At 49.7% G+C, this 22,774-nt stretch overlaps 1 protein-coding gene across 1 annotated transcript in view; it reads right to left on the bottom strand.

Moving 5' to 3' along the window:
• The window catches only part of HCK (HCK proto-oncogene, Src family tyrosine kinase), a 45,088-nt gene extending 28,454 nt beyond the window's left edge, over positions 1-16,634 (bottom strand). The window contains exons 1-2 of the mRNA XM_084776019.1: positions 16,391-16,634; positions 565-682 (exon numbers count right to left, since the gene is read on the bottom strand). Of these exons, the coding sequence (XP_084632145.1) occupies positions 565-681 (117 nt within the window). The 5' untranslated portion in view covers position 682; positions 16,391-16,634. The remainder of the gene's footprint in view (positions 1-564; positions 683-16,390) is intronic.
• Positions 16,635-22,774: the final 6,140 nt, after the last annotated feature.

The raw sequence follows: 22,774 nt of genomic DNA, 5'->3' as shown, positions 1-22,774 counted from the left end.
GGTTATAGGTGCTGCTGGGGATCCAAACTCTGGGCCTTATACTTGGGCAACAGTATATTATCCACCGAGCCACCCCCAGCCCCCACTGCTGCTGCTGCTCTCCTATAGACCGATGGACAGTCATGCTACTGCTATCATCACGGGTCTGCTTGCATCCTGCTGCCAGCACTGCTATAGACAGGGCCCACACTTGATTCAACTGAGAGGCGGAGGCCTGGGTCATACCCTGGCCACCATATAAGAAGTGGCTTCCGCCGGGCGTGGTGGCGCACGCCCTTAATCCCAGCACTCTGGAGGTAGAGGCAGGAGGATCGCTGTGAGTTTGAGGCCAGCCTGGACTACAAAGCGAGTCTAGGACAGCCAAAGCTACACAAAGAAACCCTGTCTCGAAAAAACAAAACAAACAAACAAACAAAAAAAGTGGCTTCCAGGCCTGGGGAAACATCTTGGAGGTGGCTTGTGGGTACCATCTCACCCTAATTTCACTTCACTGGGCCAGGAGGAGCAAGGGTTTAAAGGCCCAGTGGCTGGTGCTGGATAACTCCGTGGGGTCCCCTTACTTACCAGCTTGCTGAAGGACGTGGGATCCGGCACATACATAGTGCCCTTCTGATTGGCACTTGGCTCTGTTTTAGAGGTCTTGCTTCCATCTCGGAGGAACCTGGACTTCACACATCCCATCCTGCAGCCAGAAGGAGAGATGTCAGGGAGGAGCCGCGGCCTGGAAGAGCCCCACAGGGGTCTTCACGTTCCCACCCTGTCTGCCAGGCCTGAGTGAAACTGCCTGGGTTCTCAGCTTCTCCCTGGCTCATCCGCCATGGCGCTTGACCAGAGCCCATATGGTGTTCTAGTCCTGGGCCAGGGCCAGCAGAATGGGGAGTCTATTAAGGAAAACGGCATGGCAGAACTGTGGAGCAGTGTGGAGGGAGTGTGGGGAGTGGGTACTGTTGGCCCGGGGTCAGGAAACTGAGCTGCTCTCTGGCCCCTGCACCCCACTGCACCCCACTCATCACCCCCCTCTTAACCTCAGCAAGTTCCCTGCTGCAGCGCGCTGGAAGAAGAGGGCTGCCTGTGGCAGTGGAGAGCATTCAGCACAGCCTCTGCATGATGCCCCGGCACCCAGAGGAGCCTGGCATGGGATGCTACCACACTGTCATCATGCGTTAAGCCCCGACAACGAAGAAGAATAACATGGTTCCAATTATCCAGAGTAATGCCCAGGCACCTCACTCCTTGTTGCTTATATTATAATCCCGTTCTTCTTCTTTCCCCGCTCTCCCTCCGGGAGCTCAATTGGAGATGAATAGGAGACACGGGTAGCAAATTAGTGAACAGGTAACTGATAACGACAAGTTCAGGGATACGGAAGAGGGCAGCGAGAGGAGATGCTGTCAGGAATAGCTGGGCAGGGCCCTGGAGATGGGACGGACGGGCAAGGCCTTTCTTGGGTGAAACCAGCCCAGGTTTCTGAGTAACACAATGGACTCTCTGAAGGTAGGGTGTGCTAGGCAGCGGGGCCAGCAAGGGCACAGGCCCGGAGGCTGCAATGTGCTTAGAAGCAGGGGAGGTATGTGATGGAGCCGCCATATCTCCCAGGCCAGGGAGGAGGCTGGGAACTGTGGAGGCTTTGGGGTTCAATTTGTGCTTTTAGCTTGAATTTTATTTCCCAGACTGGCTATTGAGCTGAATCTCCATCTTATCAGTGCTTATCAATGAAGCACTGGTTGCCAGGTGGAAAGTGGAGGACCACGGAAGCAGGACACGGGCCCCTTGGGGGAGATTGCTGTGGTTGTCCAGCAGTGGGTGATGGTAGTTCTGGGGCTTGAGGGGACAGAACTCCATCTTTTGGAGGTATACCTCTCAGACTTTGCTGTCGTATTAAGAGGAAACACATCCACCTGTTTGTTTTGAGATAGTCTTGCTATGTAGCCCAGGCTAGCCTCAAACTCACATTCTTCATGGCTCAGCCTCCCAGGGCCAGGATTGCAGCTGTGTGTCACCACACCCGGATGCTGACCTAGTAACTGGAGTCCAGAGTTAACTGTAGGGAGCTAAGGGCATAGCTCAGTGGTAGAGGCGCCGACGTAGCATGTGTGAGATCCTGGCATTGAACCCCCAGGGACAGATCCCCAGGATTGCAAACACAAAAACTTCAGTGTGAGAAATGGCGAAGTGTTTCTTTTCTCTACACGAGCTCCCTTGTTTGCGGAGAGAGCAGGCTGCAAGCCACTGTAGGAGGAAGTGCCGGCTTCCCGAGCACTGCACAATCGGTTCTGGGTTCCATTGTGACCACAGCACCTGAATCTACTGCGTCTCATCTCATCACAGAAGCTGAGAAGGGTTGGGCCTTGATGGGAAAACTCAGTTATACCTAAGTTTTTAGAGGCAGCCTGGGTTACATGAAATTCTCCTCCCATCCCCTCAAACCAAACAATATAAGTCTCAAAAAACCCCAAAAAACCCAACACCATTTTTTGCATTCACCAGCATTTGTCTGTCCCGGGAAAGAACACACTCAGCTTCCTGGAGTGCTGCATCATTAATTTGAAATCTTATCACAATGAATCGACCGCTTTATAATTTAAATCTGAAATCAGCATCTCTGATTTGTGACAAAAGTTCTGGGAAATTAAGCAGCATCTTGTGTGTGTGTGTTTACACTGCATAAGATCACATGTTTTGATCAGCCAGGGAAGCTTGCTGTGTGAGGCAGGGCAGCTCCGTTCCCCTGCATGGGCAGTGACAGATGCAGCTGTGAGCACGGCTGCAAAGAATCCCTAGGTCCCAATCATAGAGTGCATATTAAGCATCATTTACATAGATTATTTGCATATTCATGAAAACTCAACTCCAGACCCCTCTCAGGAAGGACAGTGGGGTCCTCTTTTTTTTTTCCTTCCTTCTTTCCTTCTCCCTTCCTTTCCTGGTGCTATGGATGGAACCCAGGGAAGCTAGAATCTTACCACTGAGCTATGCCCACAGCCTGGATGGTGGGTTTTGTTTCACAGGCTGGGGGGTTGTCTGAGGGAGCTGACAGAAGTGAAAGTCCTGGGCACAGTGAGCCCCATTAGAAACCTAAGCCCTAATATTTCCATCTGTGAGCAGATGTGCCACCAAATAGGGTGTGTGGCAGGAAGCGTGGCTCAGTGGTATAGCACTTGCTCCACAACAAGAAGCCTTGGGTTCAAGTCCCACGCCCTACCAGGAAGCAAGCAAACAAGCAACAAAGAGGCATGGGGAGTCTGCAGTTCCTTTGCTCGGAGCTGCTGCAGCCGCCACACATAGCAGGAACTTTTGCAACAGGAAACTCCCATTACTTCGGAGCAGGTGCGCATGTGTCACAGCATTTGTGTAAGCAGTTCAGAGGACAGCCTCAGCTGCCACCATGTTTTGAAACAGGGCCTTGTGGAGGAGAATTCCCGGAAGAAAAAAAGCTATTGTCTGCAAAAGCTGATTGGCTGATTAGAGCTCGCTGTAGAAGGGCTGCAGAGTTGCACGGCCAGCACCTACTTACAGGCTAGCCTGAATCTCCTAGGTAGCCATTCCGTTACCACCTAGAACATCCTGTGGCGAACAGATACAAACCTTCTGAAGCATACTGACTTATTTCCCACCAATCAAAGGGCTAAGAAAGCGATCGGACAGCATCCGAGGCTTGTAGCAGATGGTTTCCCACCTGGCTGTAACCACCTAACTCACATCCCCACAGATGTATTTGAGAAGCGTCTTGATTCAAAATTCTCTTTGTCTACAGTGGTGGCGCATGCCTTTAATCCCAGCACTCGGGAGGCAGAGGCAGGTGGATCTCTGTGAGTTCGAGGCCAGCCTGGTCTACAAAGTGCGTACAGGACAGCCAGGGCTACACAGAGAAACCTTGTCTCAGGAAAAAAAAAACAAACAAACAAGCAAACAAAAAAACAAAAAACAAAAAGCAAAATTCTCTTTGTCTTGTTACTGTAAAAAACGTCATCAGATGACTTCTATGTTGGGACATGGAATTTTGGGTGACCTAAATCTGCATTCCTGACTATGGCCCCTCAGCTCCAGAATAAACGTGTCCATAGCCTCTTGTCCACTACTGCACATGTCAGGTTAACTGGCCTGAGAGCTTCTGGTGACTCCTTCTCCTGTCTCCACCTCCCGTTCTCCCATGGTGCGCACCGGGATTAGACACACGTGCTGCTGTGTCCAGCTTCATGCAGTTCTGCGGATCCAAACTCAGGCTGTCAGGCCTGCTGGTGAGCATTTTACTTCTGAGCCATCTTCCAGTGACTGGTCACCTTCTCCGAACACCTTGCTCTTTACAGCAAAGTGTCAGGATGTGGCTCTTGCTCCATTGAGTCATTTGAGAAGTGAAACTTGAACACACAGAATGGCATCTCAAAGCCATACACACACGGAGACGCCATTGTTAGATTGGCCTGGAGAAGGAAGTGGGGAGTTTTGTCCCATGGAGGCATCTTGGGTTAAGAAGATGATGGGGGTTTATGATGACAATGGTGGCACATTATGAGTGGATTTAAATGCCACTGAACTACACATTTAAAATGGTTAAGGTGGGCTGGAGAGATGGCTCAGCGGTTAAGAGCATTGACTGCTCTTCCAGAGGTCATGAGTTCAATTCCCAGCAACCACATGGTGGCTCACAAGCATCTATAATGTGATCTGGTGCCCTCTTCTGGCCTGCAGGTGTACATGCAGACAGAGCACTGTACACATAATAAATAAGCAAATCTTTAAGATGGTTAAGGTGAGGGATTTTGTGTCGTATGTATTTACCATGCCTGCTTCTATGTCACATACACCCTCTCTCTTCCCAACTCCTTCCTCCCTGTAGGCCTCCCCTTCACACACTCACACTCACACTCACACACACACCATACATGTATATGCAAATTTACATATAAGTTCTGCTTTTGGGAGAAAAATAACATTTGTCTTCCCAAGTTTGGCTTTTGTTTTGTTTTGTTTTTTGTTTTTTTTGAGACAGGGTTTCTCTGCGTTAGCCTTGGCTGTCCTAGACTCACTTTGTAGACCAGGCTGGCCTTGTACTCAAAGCGATCCGCCTGCCTCTGCCTCCCGAGTGCTGGGATTAAAGGCGAGCACTACCATGCCCAGTTACATCTGGCTTATTTTACCTATCATAATGATCTTCATTTTCATCTTCTTTTCTGGAAGTTGCATAATTTTGTTCTTCTTTACAAATGAGCAATCCTCCATTTTGTCTATATATTTCACTTTCCTTGTCCATGCAGCGGCGGATAGACCTCTAGGCTGGTTCCATTTCCTGGTTATTGAGACGAGCGCAGCAATAAACAAGGATGTGCGACTATGTCAACTTGCAGCTCTTTGGGGATACACCCAGACGTGGTACAGCTGGGTCATGTGGTAGCTCTATTTTCAGTGGAGCACCCAAGTGCCGGGATTAAAGGCATGAACTGCCACACCCAGCTATTTTTAGTGTTTCCATCAGCTTCCACTAAAGCTCTTTCCTCACATCCTCACCAGCATTGTCATTGTCCCTTTGTTTTATTGTTTGCTGAGATAGGCGCTCTCTACACAGCCCAGTAGCCTAAGACTCATGGCGATCCTCCTGCCTCAGCCTCTTGTTTTCTTGATGATAGCCATTCTGACTGGGTGAGGTAGAATCTCAGTGTGCTTTTAATTTGCGTTGGCTAAGGCTGTTGAACATTTTTTTTTCTCCAAATGCTACTGACCCTTTGTACTTCTCTCTTGAGAACTGTGGGATGTTCCGTTCATATTCCATTTATTGATTAGATGATGTGGGCCCCTGTCAATTAGCTCTTGCAGCTTTTAGTACTGAAATTATTAGTCACTTCTCTCACTTATAGCTAGAAAATATTGTTTTCCATCCCATTGACAGCTGAGCCTTAGAATTTCACACACACCCATTCATTGTCCTTGGAGTCTTTTATGGAAAGTCCTTGCCCGTGCCTCTATCTTGAAGCCCTTTGCCTGTTCTTTTCCTAGTCTGCTTCAAGTCTGGTGTGAAGGTCCTTTTTTAGTTGATTTTCGTACAGAGTGAGATACATTGACTCTAGTTCCATTCTTTTACATGCATGGTTTATCAGCTGTGAGTTTCTGCATTACCCATCATGCCTTGCACAAAGAAACTTCTCCAATAAGACTTGAGAGTGGCACTAATCTGTGGCTTGGTACTACGCTTATTAGCAATATAATCATAGTGTCTTCATCCCTGGGATCTATGAGCTCCCCCAGCTGTGGGTTCTTCATCAGATTTACAGAATCTAGACCTGCATTCCCTTCTGCAGAGCAGGACTTGACTCCAACCGTAAAGTTCCTGGTTCCTCCTGTACCATTTACACCACGATTACACCCGTGTTTTTACATTGTCACCCAGACCCTAAAAAACAGATGTCTAATTTTCTCACTCACATGTAGGTCCAGGCCCTGAATCTGTTCCAGGCCAGACTGGCTTTACAGAGAGACCCTGTTCCAGAAAATGTTTAAAAACAAACAAACTCAAAAGTATAGAATCATGTAATCTGCAGATGGGGATGATTTGAATCCTTCCCTTTCTCATTCCTTTTTCTTGTCTTATTACACTAGCTAAGACTTCAAGCACTGTATTGAATAAGAGTGGACAGAGTAGGCACCCTTATTTTATTCCTGATTTGGGAGAAAATGCTTTCAGATTTTCCTTGCATAATATCATGTTGACTGTCAGTCTGTGATGTAAAGCCTTTATTGTGTTGAGGAATGTTCTTGTTTTTTTTTTTGTTTGTTTTTGTTTTTTTCTTTTTTGAGACAGGGTTTCTCTGTGTGATAGTCCTGGCTGCTGCTGGCTGTCCTGGACTCACTTTGTAGACCAGGTGATTCGCCCGCCTCTGCCTCCTGAGTGCTGGTATTAAAGGCGTGCACCACCACTCTCAGCAGAATGTTCCTTCTATTCCTAGTTTCTTTAGGGCTTTTATTACAAAGAGATGTTAAACTTCATTAAAGGCATTTTCTGACTCTATTGAAATGTTCAGCTGGGCATGGTGGTGCAAATCTTTAATCCCAGCACTCAGGGAGACAAAGGCAGGCAGGCAGATCAACGTGAGTTCGAGGCCAACCAGATCTACAGAATTAGTTCCAGGACAGCCAAAGCTATACACAGAGAAACCCTAAAAACCAAATAAGCCAAACTAAACAAAAAAAAAATCCAAAAAACAAACAAACAACAACAACAGAAACAGAGGGAGAGAGAGAGGGGGGGGGCAGGTGTGGGGGGTGTGGGGAGATTCACGTGATTTCTGTCTCTAATTCTATCTATGTGTTATGTTATATTTACTGATTTGTGAATGTAGTGTGTGGGAAAGTGTGTTCTTGAATTTGGCTTGTAGGTGTTTTATTGAGTTTTCCCCTCCCAACCATGGCTGTGTGTGTCTGGTTTTGCATCTGGGTAAAATTAGCTTTGTAGTGTGAGGTTAATTCTCTTCTCTCTTTATTTTGTGGAACAGTTTGAGGAAACTCTAAAACCTGAAACCTCCAGTGGTGGTGAGCTGAAAGCTTGGGTCCTGAGGTCCTGCTACAGACTGGCTGTGAGACCAGACAAGCTGCCCTTCCTCTCTGAGTTTTATTTTCTTTTCTGTAACTCGGAAGCGCTTGCTTCTCAGGCTTGGCCTGAGGTCTCCCGAGGCAAAGGCTGTCACCAACTTTTCAAGACTTCCTCATGAACATTTCTTGTCTAACGTGGTTCCCAATCTGGCACTGGGAGCGGAAGTAGCCCCCAGTCCCACACTGAGTCCCACTGTTGACTGTGTCTATGACAATCCTCGGCCCCCTCTCTACTCCTAAGACTGTTCAGTTCTGTAGGTGCTACATTGTTGGGGCGGGGAGAGGGGTGGGGAGCAGATAGTCTGGCTGGCCATTGCCTGGGCTGCAGGTCCTCTCAGACCCCAAGCCAAGGAGGAGACTGGGGCTGCTTGGACACCCCTAGCCTAGGCATGGGTCCTGAAAACATTTATACTACTCTATCCCTACCTTTGCCAAAAGTTCACCATGTGGCCTTAGGCAAGCCTTCGTTTCTCCAGAAGTGAATTGAGATGAACTCTCTGAGGCAGACAGCTGTAGTTTCTATCTGTTTGCCACTGTCAGCAGCAGCTCTCCAGGTCTCCCCCACCCCCACCCCCACCCCCCGTAGACCTCTCCCTCAGGCTCAGCTCATGAGCTGAGGTAACTTTGGCTCCAGTGTCTTGCATGGCATATAGGCATAGGTCTGTGACCAAGTTGGATGGATCAGAGCGGTAGCCACAGAAGCCAAGCTGGGTATGACTCAGTTCTGACCAAGGAGCATTGGTCTGCAGCCTCTGTCTGGGAAAGACATTTGTAGTAGCCAGAAAGTGCCAAGAAATAGAGACATCCACATCTCCGGACTCAAGTGCAGCCTGGCCTGAAGCTAGGGGTCTTGTGGATGCTCTGATAACTTTCTCTGCTGCTTGGGTCAATTTGAATTCGATTTTTGCCCCCTTAATACCACACATAAAAGTTCTTTCCAGAACACAGGAGATTTTTAGGAGGGGGTTTCAATTCACACCCAGGGGTAAATAGCTGATTAGCAAAAACATCTCTGATTGCAGGCCTTGGTACAATAGGAGTTAAGCTACTAGGTGGGTCCTCAGAGGGCAAGGATGTGTCGAGCTGTTGACACTGAGCCATGGCTACCTAACAAGTGCCGGGCATATGAGAGGCCCTCCATGCAGGTTTGAGGCACAAGCAATGTTGTGTTCTCTTAACATGCATAGCTGTAAGCCAGCAGACTAGAATTAGGAACCCATTTTTTCAGATGGGAAAATAAAGGTCCAAAGAAAAAATTCCTGTGGGGAAGAGCAGTGGCAGGGAGAATGAGTCCTCCTTCCTGTTGTCCCCCCCTCTCTGGGTCAGCAACAGAGGCTACTGGCCAAGGTCTGGGGGAGAAACCCAAAAAGGAAGCTCAAGTGACAGCCATTTGTAGGGGCTTGTGGCTTACAACTGTTTGCTTAGAGGAACTTTCTGTTCTTGGGACAGCTCAGCTCCGGGCTGAGGCATCACTCTAACCAGAAGTTCCTTTCTAAATCAGTTTTTTTGGGGTACAGAGTCCCCGAAGGCACTGTGGCTGCCTTCTGAGAGAACCATCCTTACTCTATGCAAATTGTCTCTGGTGGACATTTGGGGGGGCATCACTCCTGACCCCTCTCATACCTCTTTTTGGAGACTTAACTTCCTCTGGCCAAGCTGAGGTCTGTGCACACAGGAAGAGTCTTGGAGGTCTGGCCCTTCCTTCTCAGGTAGAGTGGAAGTTCCAGAGTGGACCCACAGTGGACCCTGGGTCACCCGAAAGCAAGGGATCCCACCATCCGGAGGAAGACTTTGGCTTCTGCTCCCAAGTTAGAGTGTTGGTATGGGGGCTGGAGAGATGGCTCAGAGGTTAAGAGCACTGGCTGCTCTTCCAAAGGTCCTGAGTTCAATTCCCAGCAACCACATGGTGGCTCACAACCATCTGTATTGAGATCTGGTGCCCTCTTCTGGTGTGCAGGTGTACATGCAGGCAGAGCACTGTATACATAATAATAAATAAATCTTTAAAAAAAGAAAAAAAGAAAAAAGAATGCTGGTATGAAATGCTTGAGCCCCAGTGGCTAGTTCAAATGCCAATCAAATTCTTAGGACTTTACCCTTAGGCTGCTGGTCAGCCAGCTCCAGAGATCTGCTGCATCTGTGAACTTCCCTGGGATGTTTTTTATCTCATTTTATCTGCCTCGAGGCCAGCAGTTTGAGAAGCACAGGATGAGACCTGAAATCACCTGGGTTGGATTCCTGATTCTTTCACTTAAAAATACAAAAGGTCTTTAAAATGTAGCCCAGAGGGCTGAGGAGATGGCTCAGTAGGCAGAAGCATTTGTTATGAAGCCATAAGGCCCTGGGTTCAAGTCCCTAGCATCCGGGTGTGATGTCAAGTGTCTGTAACCCTGGTGTTTTGGGATGCAAGAGACAGGAAGATCTCTGGGACATGCTGGTCACCAACCTAGCTTCAAGTTCTGTGAGAAGTCCTGCCTCCAGGGAATAAGGAGGAGGATGTGGCCTTAGCCATTCTTGTGACATCAGTGGACACGGGCCTCCTGGGTACCCAGGGTTCTCAGCAGCAGTTACAAAGGTGTCTGGGTGGGGAGAGCTTTCCAGTTTGCTTATTTTTCCTTGACAAACCCAGGTACTCCTTGGCTGGAGCTGATTGTCTTCTTTACACAGGGCCTGGTGGCCAGCTTGGCGACAGGCAGCTTTTCACTTTCACCTGCTGTGTTGTTCCCAAGTCAGACACCCCAGCCCTGTCTCATAGATGCCATCCTCAAAGCCATATGGTAAGAGAACACGATCTGGGGATGTAGCTTAGCTTCAGCTACACACACACAGCTCTCGTGTCACCCGCAGAGCTGTAAAGCCTACAGTTATTGCAAGTACCCATCAGCTCAGCACTCAGGAAGTGGAGGCCGAGGGTCAACAGTTCAAGGCCATCCTGGGGGGGGGGGAGAGAGGGAGAAAGAGGGAGAGAGAGAGAGAGAGAGAGAGAGAGAGAGAGAGAGAGAGAGAGAGAGAGAGAGAGAGAGAGTGTTGAGATGGCTCACTTGTGTGTCAACAAGAGGATTGGACTTTGATCCCCAGAACCCTCGGAAAGGCTGGGTGGCCGCGGCAGCCTGTCTAATTCCAGCCTCAGAAGCCGGAACAGGGAATCTGTGCAGCTAGCTGGCTAGGGAGATTCACCACATTGGCAAACTCTGGCTTTGATTGAGAGACCCTGCCTCAGTGAATAAGACGGAGAGCAATCAAAGAAGATTTCTGATTTAACCTCCTACCTCCTCATGCATACAACACACACACACACACACACACACACACACACACACACACACACACACACACACGACAAGAACACATTTCCACATCTTCCAGTTGACACAGCTCTAGACCCTGGTTTCCTTTACACTTTGGGGGGTGAGCTATTATTTTAAGGGTTAACTTGTATTACTTTTAGTTATGCATAGGCGTGTGTCTACATGTGGGTATGTGCACATGAGTATGTATCCCTGTGCAGAGGGACCAATCCCCTGAAGCTACAGCCTGACACGGGTGTCAGGTACTGAACTCTGGAAGATCAGCAAACGCCTCTAATCATTGAGCCATCTCTCCAGTCCCAAGGAGGGCAGACATTCAGAATATCTTATTTGGATGTATGAATTGCACAAAACAATGGGTTTCATGGTGGCAGTTTCATGCACACACACACACACACACACACACACACACACACACACACTATTTTCATCCTATGGAGTGTGCACATTTGACTTAAAAGCTATCTCTTGGGGCCGGTGAGAAGGCTGAGGACAAAGACCCTTCCTGAAAAGTCTGATGGTCTCAGTTTGATTCCCTAGGACCCACACGTTGGGAGGAGAGAAGTGATTCTCACAAGTCCACCTCTGTTTCCACCCACATATGTGTGTATATATGTGTGTGTGTATATACATGTGTGTGTATGTACATATATATATGTAATGAACTCATCTATTGTCACCTAATCAAACATTAGCATACTTGTTAAAAGTTTAAACATCACAAGTGACTCTGAGGCTCCTTTGGGAGGCTCCTTTCACTTCCTCCAAGGCCCTCCTCTCCTCCCTAACCTGAGGTAACCTATGCTAACATCTGGCCTTGGCCTTATTGACACTTAGGCATGTGTATGTGCAAGCAGGTACCCTGCACGCCTGGTCTGCCTCCCGCAGCACCGAGCCGTCTTGGAACATTCTGGCTAAATTCCCAACCGCTGGCACCAGCACCTCGGTGCCGTAGAGATGTCTCTGTGCCTACAAGTACCTGCTGTGTCTGAAAAATGTCACAAGCTGACCTGTCAGCAAACTGCCACACCCGCAGGAGCAGCCTTCAACCAAGGACTGATAGGCAGGAGGCCAACATCCCAGTTCTGTCACCTCTGAACCAGCCTTGTGCTGCATCCAGGCGGCCTGTGGGATGGAGCTCCGGGGCCACAGTGGGAACTGCTGGGTTGCCCCTCTTTCCTACACTTCTATCATGAGTTCTGGAATCAACTCCCAAGAAAACTATTTGCAGTTGAAACTTTGTCTAGGGTCTGCCTCTGGGAAAACACACAATGAAATCGTGACTGTGTGTATGCAGGCACATGCATGCTTGCGCGAGCGTGCGCGTGCGCGCACGCGCACGCGCATGTGTGTGTGTGTGTGTGTGTGTGTGTGTGTGTATGTGCGTATTGTGAGCTCATTTTCCAGCTGAGTGGACTTCCTCGGAGAGAAGGAGTTAGCATGGTGAGCCACAGTTTGTAGAAGACAGAACAGGCATTCAAACTCAGGTTTGTCTGCCATGTTCTACCTACAGTTCATCTTTCCATGTCTCCTGGGACCAAGCAATTCAGGACAGTGTTGGGAGCTCAGCTAGTGCATCACAGAAGGAATTGGGCAGGCAAGTCCTACGAGAACATCAGCCAGAGGACACAGAGGTACGTTGCTACATACCTGCTCTTCTAGAAGTCCACTCCACTCCTAGGCCTGTAGCAACAGGGTGGGGACCAATGCTAGCTTGGCAACACGGAGGCTGAGGGAGACTGTATACTGACTGCTGTGTAACTCTGCGAGCTCTTCTCTGAAGAGGAAGAGGTGCGGCTCCCACCGCTACAGCTGGAGCCCATGTTGCTGCTCCGCCTGCTGCACCGTGGTAGGCTGTACCCATTAGCAAAGAGCCAAAACAAGCCAGCCGCTGGAAAAGTAGCCCATATCTCGATTTAAAATGTTGAAAAATTATGGGCTGGAGAGATGGCTCAATGGTTAAGAGTATTTACTGCTCTTATGGAGGACCCAAGTTCACTCAGTCGCAAGAGCCCACACAGCAGCTCTTACCATGTGTAACTCCAGTTCTGCGGTGATTTGTTGTCTCTGAGGGCACCAGACACAAACATACATGCAGGCCAACACTTACACACATTATTTTTTTTTAATTGAAAAATTGGAAAACCACGTATTAGTTTAGAAAGGTTAAAGATGATGCACCCCAAAATTGGAGTATTATGTAGCTCTTTGGGAATTCAAGGAGATCTTAGTGACATGGGAAAATGTTAATACTAAGCACTTACATAGGGCACAAATGGCACACAGAGCATCTGATGCACAGGAAATGGTATCTTAAGTAAAAGGTATGCAGAAGAAGTTTGCAGGAACAAAATTCATGTTGCCAGTGGTTTGCAAATCTACTAAGCACCAGGCATAGTGAACAAGGCAACTTAACGCTTGTCACAGCAGCAAGCGTGTGGCCTGGTGACAGGCCATCATCTGGAGATAGCTGATTAGTCTACAAAGCTGACTCTCCCATAAGTGACCTTCCAAGGCCCCATACTCTTCTCATAAAAAGGGACGGGTAACACTGCTTCCTGGAGAGCCATCCAGCCCCTTAGTGTTTCCCTCAAGAAACACCCACACCCATGCCTGAGGACCACCCCCCCATACAAGAGGGTCCCAGCAATATTATTTGTTGTAGTAACATTGGAGGCAACCTGAGTATCTGTCAGTGGGTGAGTGAGGAAGAAATGTGGAGTGGCCACTGGCCAGGACAAATCTGCTTCAGCTAGCAGGAGTGAATTAGAACACTCGCGCTCATCCGTGATGGATCTCAAGTTGATGATAGGTAGGGAGAAACCAAATTGTGGATGAGCCTCAGGGTGAGACCAGTGCTCTCTCGTGTGGAGCAGCTCCCATACCATACAATCCCAGCCAGAGGGTTGGGTTTGCACAGTTTCAGGTCCAGCCTGAACCACAGCCTGAGACTATCACACGGGGAATCCCAGAAATGAGCAACCCTCATTTTAAGTCACATGCCCTTCAGAGTAGAGTGATGAAATCTCCCAGTACACCCCTGTGCTCCCCAAGTGGATCCATGCTATATACACTGCTCACTCGGTACTATTATTGCTTGTGTTCAAGCAATGCTTAAATCATCGCCCCAGGCACAGGAGCAGGGACGCCACCAAGCCAGAGTTACCAAAGGAAAAGCTTTCATGTATACACAAACACACACAGGAAGCTTAGTGTTATCTACAGTTTGGGCATCTGACAGGATCTTGGGGTACAGCCCTTATTGATCAGAGTGAATGGATATAGATCGTTTTGTTACAGACAAGGTCTCATAGCCCAGCCTGGCCCCAAACTCTTGCTATCACCAAAGATGACCTTGAAGTCCTGCTCCTCCCACCTCTACTCCCAAATTCTGGGATTGCAGATGTGCTGTTACAGCCAGCTCTGCTGTAGTTGGTCCAGTACTGAGGCACAGGTGGGAAGGATGGGTTTTTGTCAGTGGGGTCTCCTACAGAGGGGAAACAGAACCTGGAGGGATCCGAGGCCCAGGACTTCAGTTTTACTCATTACACGGAGCCATTTTATCTTTTAAAAGTCGGAAGCAAACGTGCCCACGTGCTGCCATTAGTTAATTCTGGGTGGTGGGTTCTTGGGACATACCTGATAGGCTGTGCCTCAAGGGCTTTCCTTCAGTTTTCTCTCTCCTCGGTTGCTCTCTTCTTTCTCTCTCGCCCAGAGAGAGAGAGAGAGAGAGAGAGAGAGAGAGAGAGAGAGAGAGAGTGTGTGTGTGTGTGTGTGTGTGTGTAGAGAGATAGGGAGGGAGAACATATGTTCAAGGCCCAAAGAAGGCATGGGATTCCCTGGAGCTGGAGTTACAGGCGGCTGTGAGCGGATTGTTGTGCTGTTGTAGTTGACAAGAGTCCACTAGAGTCCTCTGAAAGAGCATGGTGTGCTCTTAACTTCATCTTCAAAAGCGAGGGAGCATCCCCGAACCCTAAATCTGAAATGCTCTACAAATCTGAGACATTTTGGGCACCCACAGGATGATCCCAGTGGGAAAGTCCACCCTGGATCTGAGGCTATGAGTTGCAGTAAAAAAAAAAAAAAAACGGAGGTTGCCATTAAAAATCCGACATTCATTATCTCTGGGCTGAGTATGAAATGTGTAAAAATCATGGGCTGAGGAGATAGTTGGTAAAGTGAGTATCTTGCAAACAGGGGGAACAGAGTTACACGCCCCCTGCCCCCCAGAACCCATGGGAAAAAAGCCAGCTGGGAATTTTGCTAATCCCAGTGACCCCATCTCCAAAATCAAGGTGGCCTTTGCTTGAAGAACAACGGAAGTTGTTCTGGGGTGGGGGGTGGGGGGGCATGTGTGCATGAACACCCGAGCACAAACCAACCTGTACACATATCCAGAGGTATGCACAAAATACACACATTTCCTTTTTAGACTCGGGTTCCACATCCCCAAGACCACTCACTGTGCACTTAATATACATAATTCTGCCACACTCTGAAGTCCTAAACAACTCTGACCCGAAGCGGTTTGGAGGGGGGGCATTCAATCTGTCTTATTACGACCCCTCCCACACCCATCAACTATGGGAACAGAGACCCAGAAAAGCCAAACTCCCTGCTCAATATCCTGCAGACCTGCTCCCCGTCCCTGGGCTACTCAGCTCCGGGGCGGGGGTCGGGTGGGGGGAGGACTTAAAATAGCCCATTTTACAGAGGAAGAAGCTGGAATCCAGAGAGCAGCCAGTGACACGCCAGGGTCTCACAAAAAGGAGGTGCTTGTAGACTGTGGCCTTGGAGTCTGATGTACATCTGCTGGGGTCAGCCAGGAAGGCAAGGAACTCAAACTCACAGCTGCAGCCCCGGGCCTGGGTGTGGCGGGCATGGCTAGGTCTTGGGCCAGCTGCTCCTTTAGCCCTGTTCGCTGCCTATACTGCGTGACCTGCCACCCACCCACCCCCACTGGGAACTGAACGGGCCTTTCCCTCCTCTCCTGCTTCTTCTTCGGGGTGTGTGTGTGTGTGTGTGTGTGTGTGTGTGTGTGTGTGTGTGTGTGTGTGTGTGTGTGTGTGTGTGTGTGTGTGTGTGTGTGTGTGTGTGTGTGTGTGTGTGTGTGTGTGTGTGTGTGTGTGTGTGTGTGTGTGTGTGTGTGTGTGTGTGTGTGTGTGTGTGTGTGTGTGTGTGTTTGAAAGAAGGGGAACCTGGTCGGTCAGAGAAATGTTAGCTCAGCACTGTCATCCCCCTGCCTGAGCTTCCTCTATTTAAGGCTATCCCAGGGTGCGCCCTGAGTGACAGCAATTCGCCTCACCTGGCCACCTTGGCACCCTCCACCCTCTGTGGACGGCGCATCTCACCACTGATCAGTTGCTTCTAGGACACCCTTCTTCTTCGCCGACCCAACAGCTAGCCCAGGACCCCAGCTCCCTGGCACTCGAGGTCAGCACGTCTTAGAGGTCCCCCCCCCCGACATCCCTCCGCCCCCGTCCCCCGACTCCCGCACTCACCTGGGCGCCCGCCCTTCGCCTCCCGGGCTGCCCGGATCCTCGCAGCTCGAACGACCCCCCAGCTCCGCGGCCCCTAGTGGCCCCGGACTCGCGAGCCCGGAGCAAACGACGAAGACTTGTGGGCTGCGGAGGCTGCGCCCGCGCTTGGAGCGGTGGACGCTAGCGACTTTGATTCCCTCCTACCGGTCTGAGAGCAGCCGCCGCGAGCACAAGCTAGGAGCAGAGACCCTGAGGCGCTCGCTCACTGGCCATCTGGGCTCCTTAGCCGCGCCCTGAGTGATTCAAACCCCGCCCCAAAATGTCCCGACTCCGCCCTCTAAGAGATCCTAACTCCACTCCAGCTCTCCTGGGTCCTGCTCTTAATTCGCCTCCAAAGAATCTCAACATTTCCTTGCTAACCCTGTCCTCACGGGCCCTAACCAGTCCCTGAAGGACTGAATCAGACCCTAAGGTTTGATGCAGTCCCCCAAAGATTCCCAGTTCTCCCACTAAGGCATTTAAATCTGGCCTGCCGGTCTAAACCCGCCCAGAGGATTCTAAACACCATCCCCCAATGATTTGGACCCTCTACCCAAGAGACTCAATACCTGAGCTGCCCCTAAAGGATTTTATTGTTTTACATCTAATGATAGATTGATGGCGTTCATGTGTATAAGTACACTTGAGTCTCAGCGTGGGGTGTGGAGGTTAGAGGACAATTTGGGGAACTCGGGTCTCTCCTTCCACCTTGTAAATTCCTGGGATTGAACCCCGGTCGCCAGGGCTTGGCAGCAGGAGTCTTGACTGGCTAAACCATCCTCCTCCTCCTCCTGACGAAGGATTTTTTTTTTCTGACGAAGGATTTTTTTTTACCTTCACTTTCTGTTCTGTCCCAGGTCCTAGTCCTTAGTCTCTAGATTTGTAATCCACTCTTCTGAAAGGAGTGTGTGTGTGTGCGCGTGCGCTCGCGTTGCAGAGGAGGGACTCCAGAGCCTCTCAACAACCATCAGCCGCCTCCAGGATTCTAATCCATAGCGCCTGCACTTGAGCTATCAACCCCTCACTTCAAAGGTTCTACCCTTTGCTTCAAAAGATTCTAAAGCAGCCCCAGAAGGAATGTAGCCTCCTTTAATTCTGGCCACGCCCTCCAGGATTCTGGTGGGTCTCCACAACCCTTCAGTCCCTCCCACACGCCGCTGCGCCGGCCGGGCCGCGGTTTCCCTCTCCACCCCATCCAATGCTTATTCAAACTCCATGCAAAGCTTGGCGCCCGCGAGAGTTTTCTGTCTTGTTCTGGGCAGAACTTGGCACTGCTCGGAGGACCTCCCAAGTTGAAGGAGAAAGAGGTCTGACTGGCAGACCACTGAGGCCCTTGTTGCATGGCATCCCACCCAGCAAAAAGACAGGGAGCAACACTCTAAACGGTGATGCACACTTGCAAAAACCGTCCAGGAGCCCTCCTCCAGCCAGGCCAGACCACCAGCGTCTCTCGTTAGTTTATGCACGAGCGTAGGCATTCAGTAGTGCTATGTATTAGGTATGGACTCTGAGCACAACCCAGTGTTAGCAGCATCTCTGAGTACCACGCACTAGGCCCAGGGGGACCCCTACCCCCAACCCCCCCATTCTGCCACCCCTCAAACATGGCCTGGCCAACTACCCCACCCCCACCTCAGGAACCACCACTGAGGAAGACACCTTACATTCATGTGTTTGTTGTGTATTTTAATATAAACATGCCCTATTTATAAGAAGTAGGCTGAGTTTTGAGCGGGTTTAGTTGACTTGGACACAGAAGTGATGTTAGACTGTGTAGGAGAGGTAAAGAGTACTTGTTATCTATGGGGTGAAGGAGAGAGAGAGGGGAAGGAAGACAAGGAAGAAAGCATCACAGAGCTGGCATCTGCAACTGTCCTGCACACACACACACACACACACACACACACACACACACACCATATACACCCCACACACTTCACACACACACCCTACACACACACCAAACACCACACAGCACACACCAAACACCACACACACACACACCACACACACACACACAACCAAACACCACACACCACACACCACACACACACACACACACACACACACACACACACACACACACGATCCGCCCCCCCCCCCCCCCCCCACACACCACCGCCACCACAGATACCTTGAGACAAAGGACAGGGCATTTCAACACTTCTGTGAGCTGTTAGGTGAGGGTTGCCTGGAGGGCATTAGGTCTCCAGCCTCTGGTCTGCCCCCAACCTTGCTCCAAGGGCTTCCAGGAAGAGACAGGTAGGTCCTGGGGCATGCTCAGGGGAAATTAGAAGGCTCTCACCAGCATCTAGCATTCACTACCTCTCTGTTAACAAGGTGCCATTAGATGTCAGACCTTCTCAAGCACTTCCCAAAAGCTTTCGCTAATCCAGCATCACCCATGAAAATCCTCATTCAGGAGTTCCCAAAGTTCCTGTGACATTTATTGTGGTGCACAACTTTAACCTCAGCACTTGGGACGCAGAGGCTGCCTGGTCTACACAACCATTCCAGGCCAGCCAAGATTATGAAGTGAGACTCTGTTTAAAAAAAAAAAAGTTCTTTTTTTTTTTTTTTTTTTTTTAATTTTCAAGACAGGGTTTCTCTATGTAGCCTTGGCTGTCCTGGACTCACTTTGTAGACCAGGCTGGCCTCGAACTCACAGCAATCCACCTGCCTCTGCCTCCCCAGTGCTGAGATTAAAGGCGTGCGCCACCACAGCCAGGCTCAAAAATATTTTAAAATTTTATTCTTATTGTGCATCTGTGTGCATGATGAGCATGTGAAGAGCCTTGGCATGTGTGTGGACAACTTTGGGAGTCAGTTTTCTCCTTCTACTATGGTATCTGGGGATCAAACTCGATTTGTCAGATTTGCATGGCAAGAGCTTTAACCTACTACGTCATCTCTCTGGCCCAGACAAGTGTGTGTGTGTGTGTGTGTGTGTGTGTGTGTGTGTGTGTATGTGCGCGTGTGTGCTCACATATGCACACCCGCTCTGGTATGTGTGCACCTCAGGGTGTATGTGGAGGCCAGGAGACAAGATTGTGGGGTTATTTCTCTCCTTCTACCTTTATGAGGGTGCCAGAGATTTGAACTGAGGTCACCATTCACGCACAGCACACCTTCACGCACCGTGCCATCCCACCAACCTGCTGTCATAAGCAAAAGGCATAACTATGGTCGGTAAGATGGCTCCGCAGGCTAACTTAAGGCACTTGCTACCAAGCCTGATGGCCTGAGCTGGATCCTGGTAGACAGAGGGAGACAACAGACTCCCACAAGCTGTCTTCCGGACACTACATACATGTCACGTCACACGAACATCCATACACACACACACCCAACAAATAAACCTAATTTAAAAATTTAAGGCACAGTCATAAATATTAAGGCTGCTAAGTCTAGGTTTAGTGGTGGTACCTGCCTGTGGAAGCTTCCCTTTAATCGAATGTAGACTGTTTTGGTGTGGGGCTACAGCTCGTTTGGTAGAGGGCTAGCCTAAGCAGGCACAGGAATCTGAGTCTGGCCCCCCAAATAAATGGGGCGCAGTGACACACTTGGGAAAGCCAAGGCTATCTTCAGCTACGTGGTGAGTCTGAGGCCAGCCTGGATTACACTCTGAGGCCCTGCTTCAAAAGCAAGGGAGCAAACAAAAGACAGAAAAGACTCTTCTGTGGCCCCAAAGGTTTCCTGAAGCTCTTTCCAGTCCACGTCTCCCTGCTCTTGGGTGACTCGAGGTGACTGGCAATAGACTTAATTTTTCTTTTTGAGACAGCATCTCACGCAGCCTAGGCTAGCCTTGAACTCACCACGTGGCTGAGAGTGACCTTGGACTCCTGGTCCCCCTGACTCCACCTCCCACGTGCTGGGCTTACAGGTGAGCATCAATATTTTTGGTCCATTGGATGCTGGAGATCAGAAGCAGACCTGCATCCACGCCAGACCAGTGCTCTACCGCTTTATTTTTTGTCATTATAGATTAGCCTTGTCCTTTCTGTAATGTCACATAAGTGTAACCGCAAGGCATGCTTTTTCTGTTTCACTTGTCTCTGCTCACTTCCTGCTTTACTGAGATTTCCCATGTTGTTGCATGTTCTACTAGTTTGCTCTTTTTCAGAGCTGAGCAGTGTTCTACAGTATTAGACGAGCCGCTGTCCATTCCTTTGCCTGCTGATAGGATTTGGATTGTCTTTAGTTTCTCTGCTGTACGGATAAAGACGCAGGTAGCACGGTTCAAGTCCCGGAGAGAGGCCCGGCTTTCATTTCTCCTGAGTGATGTAAGACTGCTGGGCCTGGAACCAGGTGTTTGTTTAACGGCACCACAATCGGTTGAGTTGGCAAAGTGGCTCCCTGGCTTGTGATTCCATCAGAAAGTATGTGAATTTTAGTCACTCCACATCCCTGCCATTTGATATCGTCACCTTTTAACTTAATAAAGTCCCCCCAGGAGACTAGGGAGAGATAATGCCGAGACTAAGGACACTGGCTGCTCTTCTTAAGGACCAGGGTTCCAGTCTCAACATTTACAAGGTGGCTCACAACTGTTTGTAACTCCAGCCCCAGGGAATCCCATGCCATCTTCTGGCTTCCATGGGCACTAGGTGTGTACACGGTACATAGACACGTATGCTGCTGGCAAAGCATCAATAACAACAACAACAACAACAACTTCAGGATGATCTAATATATTTTTTAAAACCCCATATAGGGCTATTGAGACGGCTCAGTGTGTAAACATGCTTGCTGCAAGCCTGATGGGCCAGGTTTGACCCGTCGGATCTGTGGTGGAAGGGGAGAAATGACTCTTAAAAACTGCCTTCTTATCTCCTTGTGTGCTCTGTGATACATGCGTGCGCGCGCGCGCACACACACACACACAGTATAATAAAAACACATCCCGCCTGACTTTGCTATTTACATTAAAACATTTATGCAATTACAACTTTTGTGCTAAAACAGTATGCAGCCAGTCTTTGAAGTGGCAGATCTTGTCATCCGTTCATCCCACCACTGATGTGGACAGTCTGGCTGGCTGCAGGAAGAATCAGCGAAGCTCAGCCATCACATCGCCATTTGCTCATTGGCTTCTGTAAAAATCAGCCTCCCTGGGCCTCAGCCTCCTCGTGCCAAGTGGGAATGAAAACAGCAGGAACCTAAGAAGGTCACTGCAGGAATCAGCCGTAGGCAAAACCTGGGCACAGAGAGTTGGAAATCATTGATTGGCGCAGTGTTTGGGAGTCAGCGCTGGTCCACCTGCCTTCTTCCAAAGACAAAAGAAGTGACGTGCAATTTAGAAAGAAGCTATCTCCAGCAGAAGGGGCCCTGTGACCATGGGCTATGGGAACCCTGCAAAGACATCTACCCTTGAAGTCTGGTGACTGAAGCAGGCCATGGGGCAGGACGCCATGCTGGCTGGGAGTGTCTAAGCTTAGGTTCTGATGCCCCTTCTGTGTTGAGAAGTAACCCTGACCTGAGTGTGCCACTCAGCGTCTCCAGTTCATTCCATCAGCAAACTCTGGTGGAGTGCTCACTGAGTGACGAGCGCCTAGCTGGGAGCTAAGGAGATCAGAGGATGAGGCCGACCCCAGCCTGGGCCTCAGGGGCTTCATCCTGTGGGGCACTAAGTAGTCCCACAAACAAGAGCAGGTTAGAATTGTGACCCTCTGTGGAATCCATGCAGGGGTCCACAGAGGATCCTCTGGAATTGCCAGAGGAAGCAACATCTAAGCAGAGAGCAGAAGGCTGAACAGGGAGCCAGAGAGGCAAAGATGCAGGGCACAGGAGCAGTGCATATATATGTGGTGTCCACGCTGCAAGAGGCCCCCCGGCATTTGGGCTTTTAGGGGGATCAGTTCCCTGGCTCTCTGAAGACAGCTGAACTGTGTCACCAAGACATCAAGAAAGGTTAGGCTATGACTTGTACAGCTAGGTCATGTCAGTGGCAAAGGATGTGGGCCAGAGACACCCCCCACCTAGCAGAGACCCCCCCCCCCCCAGCTCCGAGCTGTGGCCAGGAGCAGCCCAGCATCCTCCATCCGGTGCATCTGAGGTTCCTGACTTGGCCACAGGATGAGCAAGCAGAAAGCAGAATTAGAGTTTACCATTATTAACACGGATAAGACACGCTCGAGTGTGGATGGGGCTCCCCAAGAGAGTTGCGCTTAAGCACTCAGCATCTCAAACATCTCAAAGGATTTGCTAAGGAAACTCCTGCCCTCCATTCCCCAGGTAGATGGGATTATAAGGTAGCTTGTGGTGCCTCAGAGGAGACATGAGACTACTGTCTGGTGAGGTGAACTGTTGGTCACAAGGCTCACTGGAGGGGGTCAAGACACACCTTCTAGTGTAAATGGAATTTCT

This window comes from Acomys minous (genome assembly GCF_964271855.1).
Source record: "Acomys minous genome assembly, chromosome: 3".
Classification (NCBI taxonomy): Eukaryota; Metazoa; Chordata; class Mammalia; order Rodentia; family Muridae; genus Acomys; species Acomys minous.
Note: the sequence above shows the minus strand (reverse complement) of the source record. Positions and strands in the feature narration are given on the sequence as shown.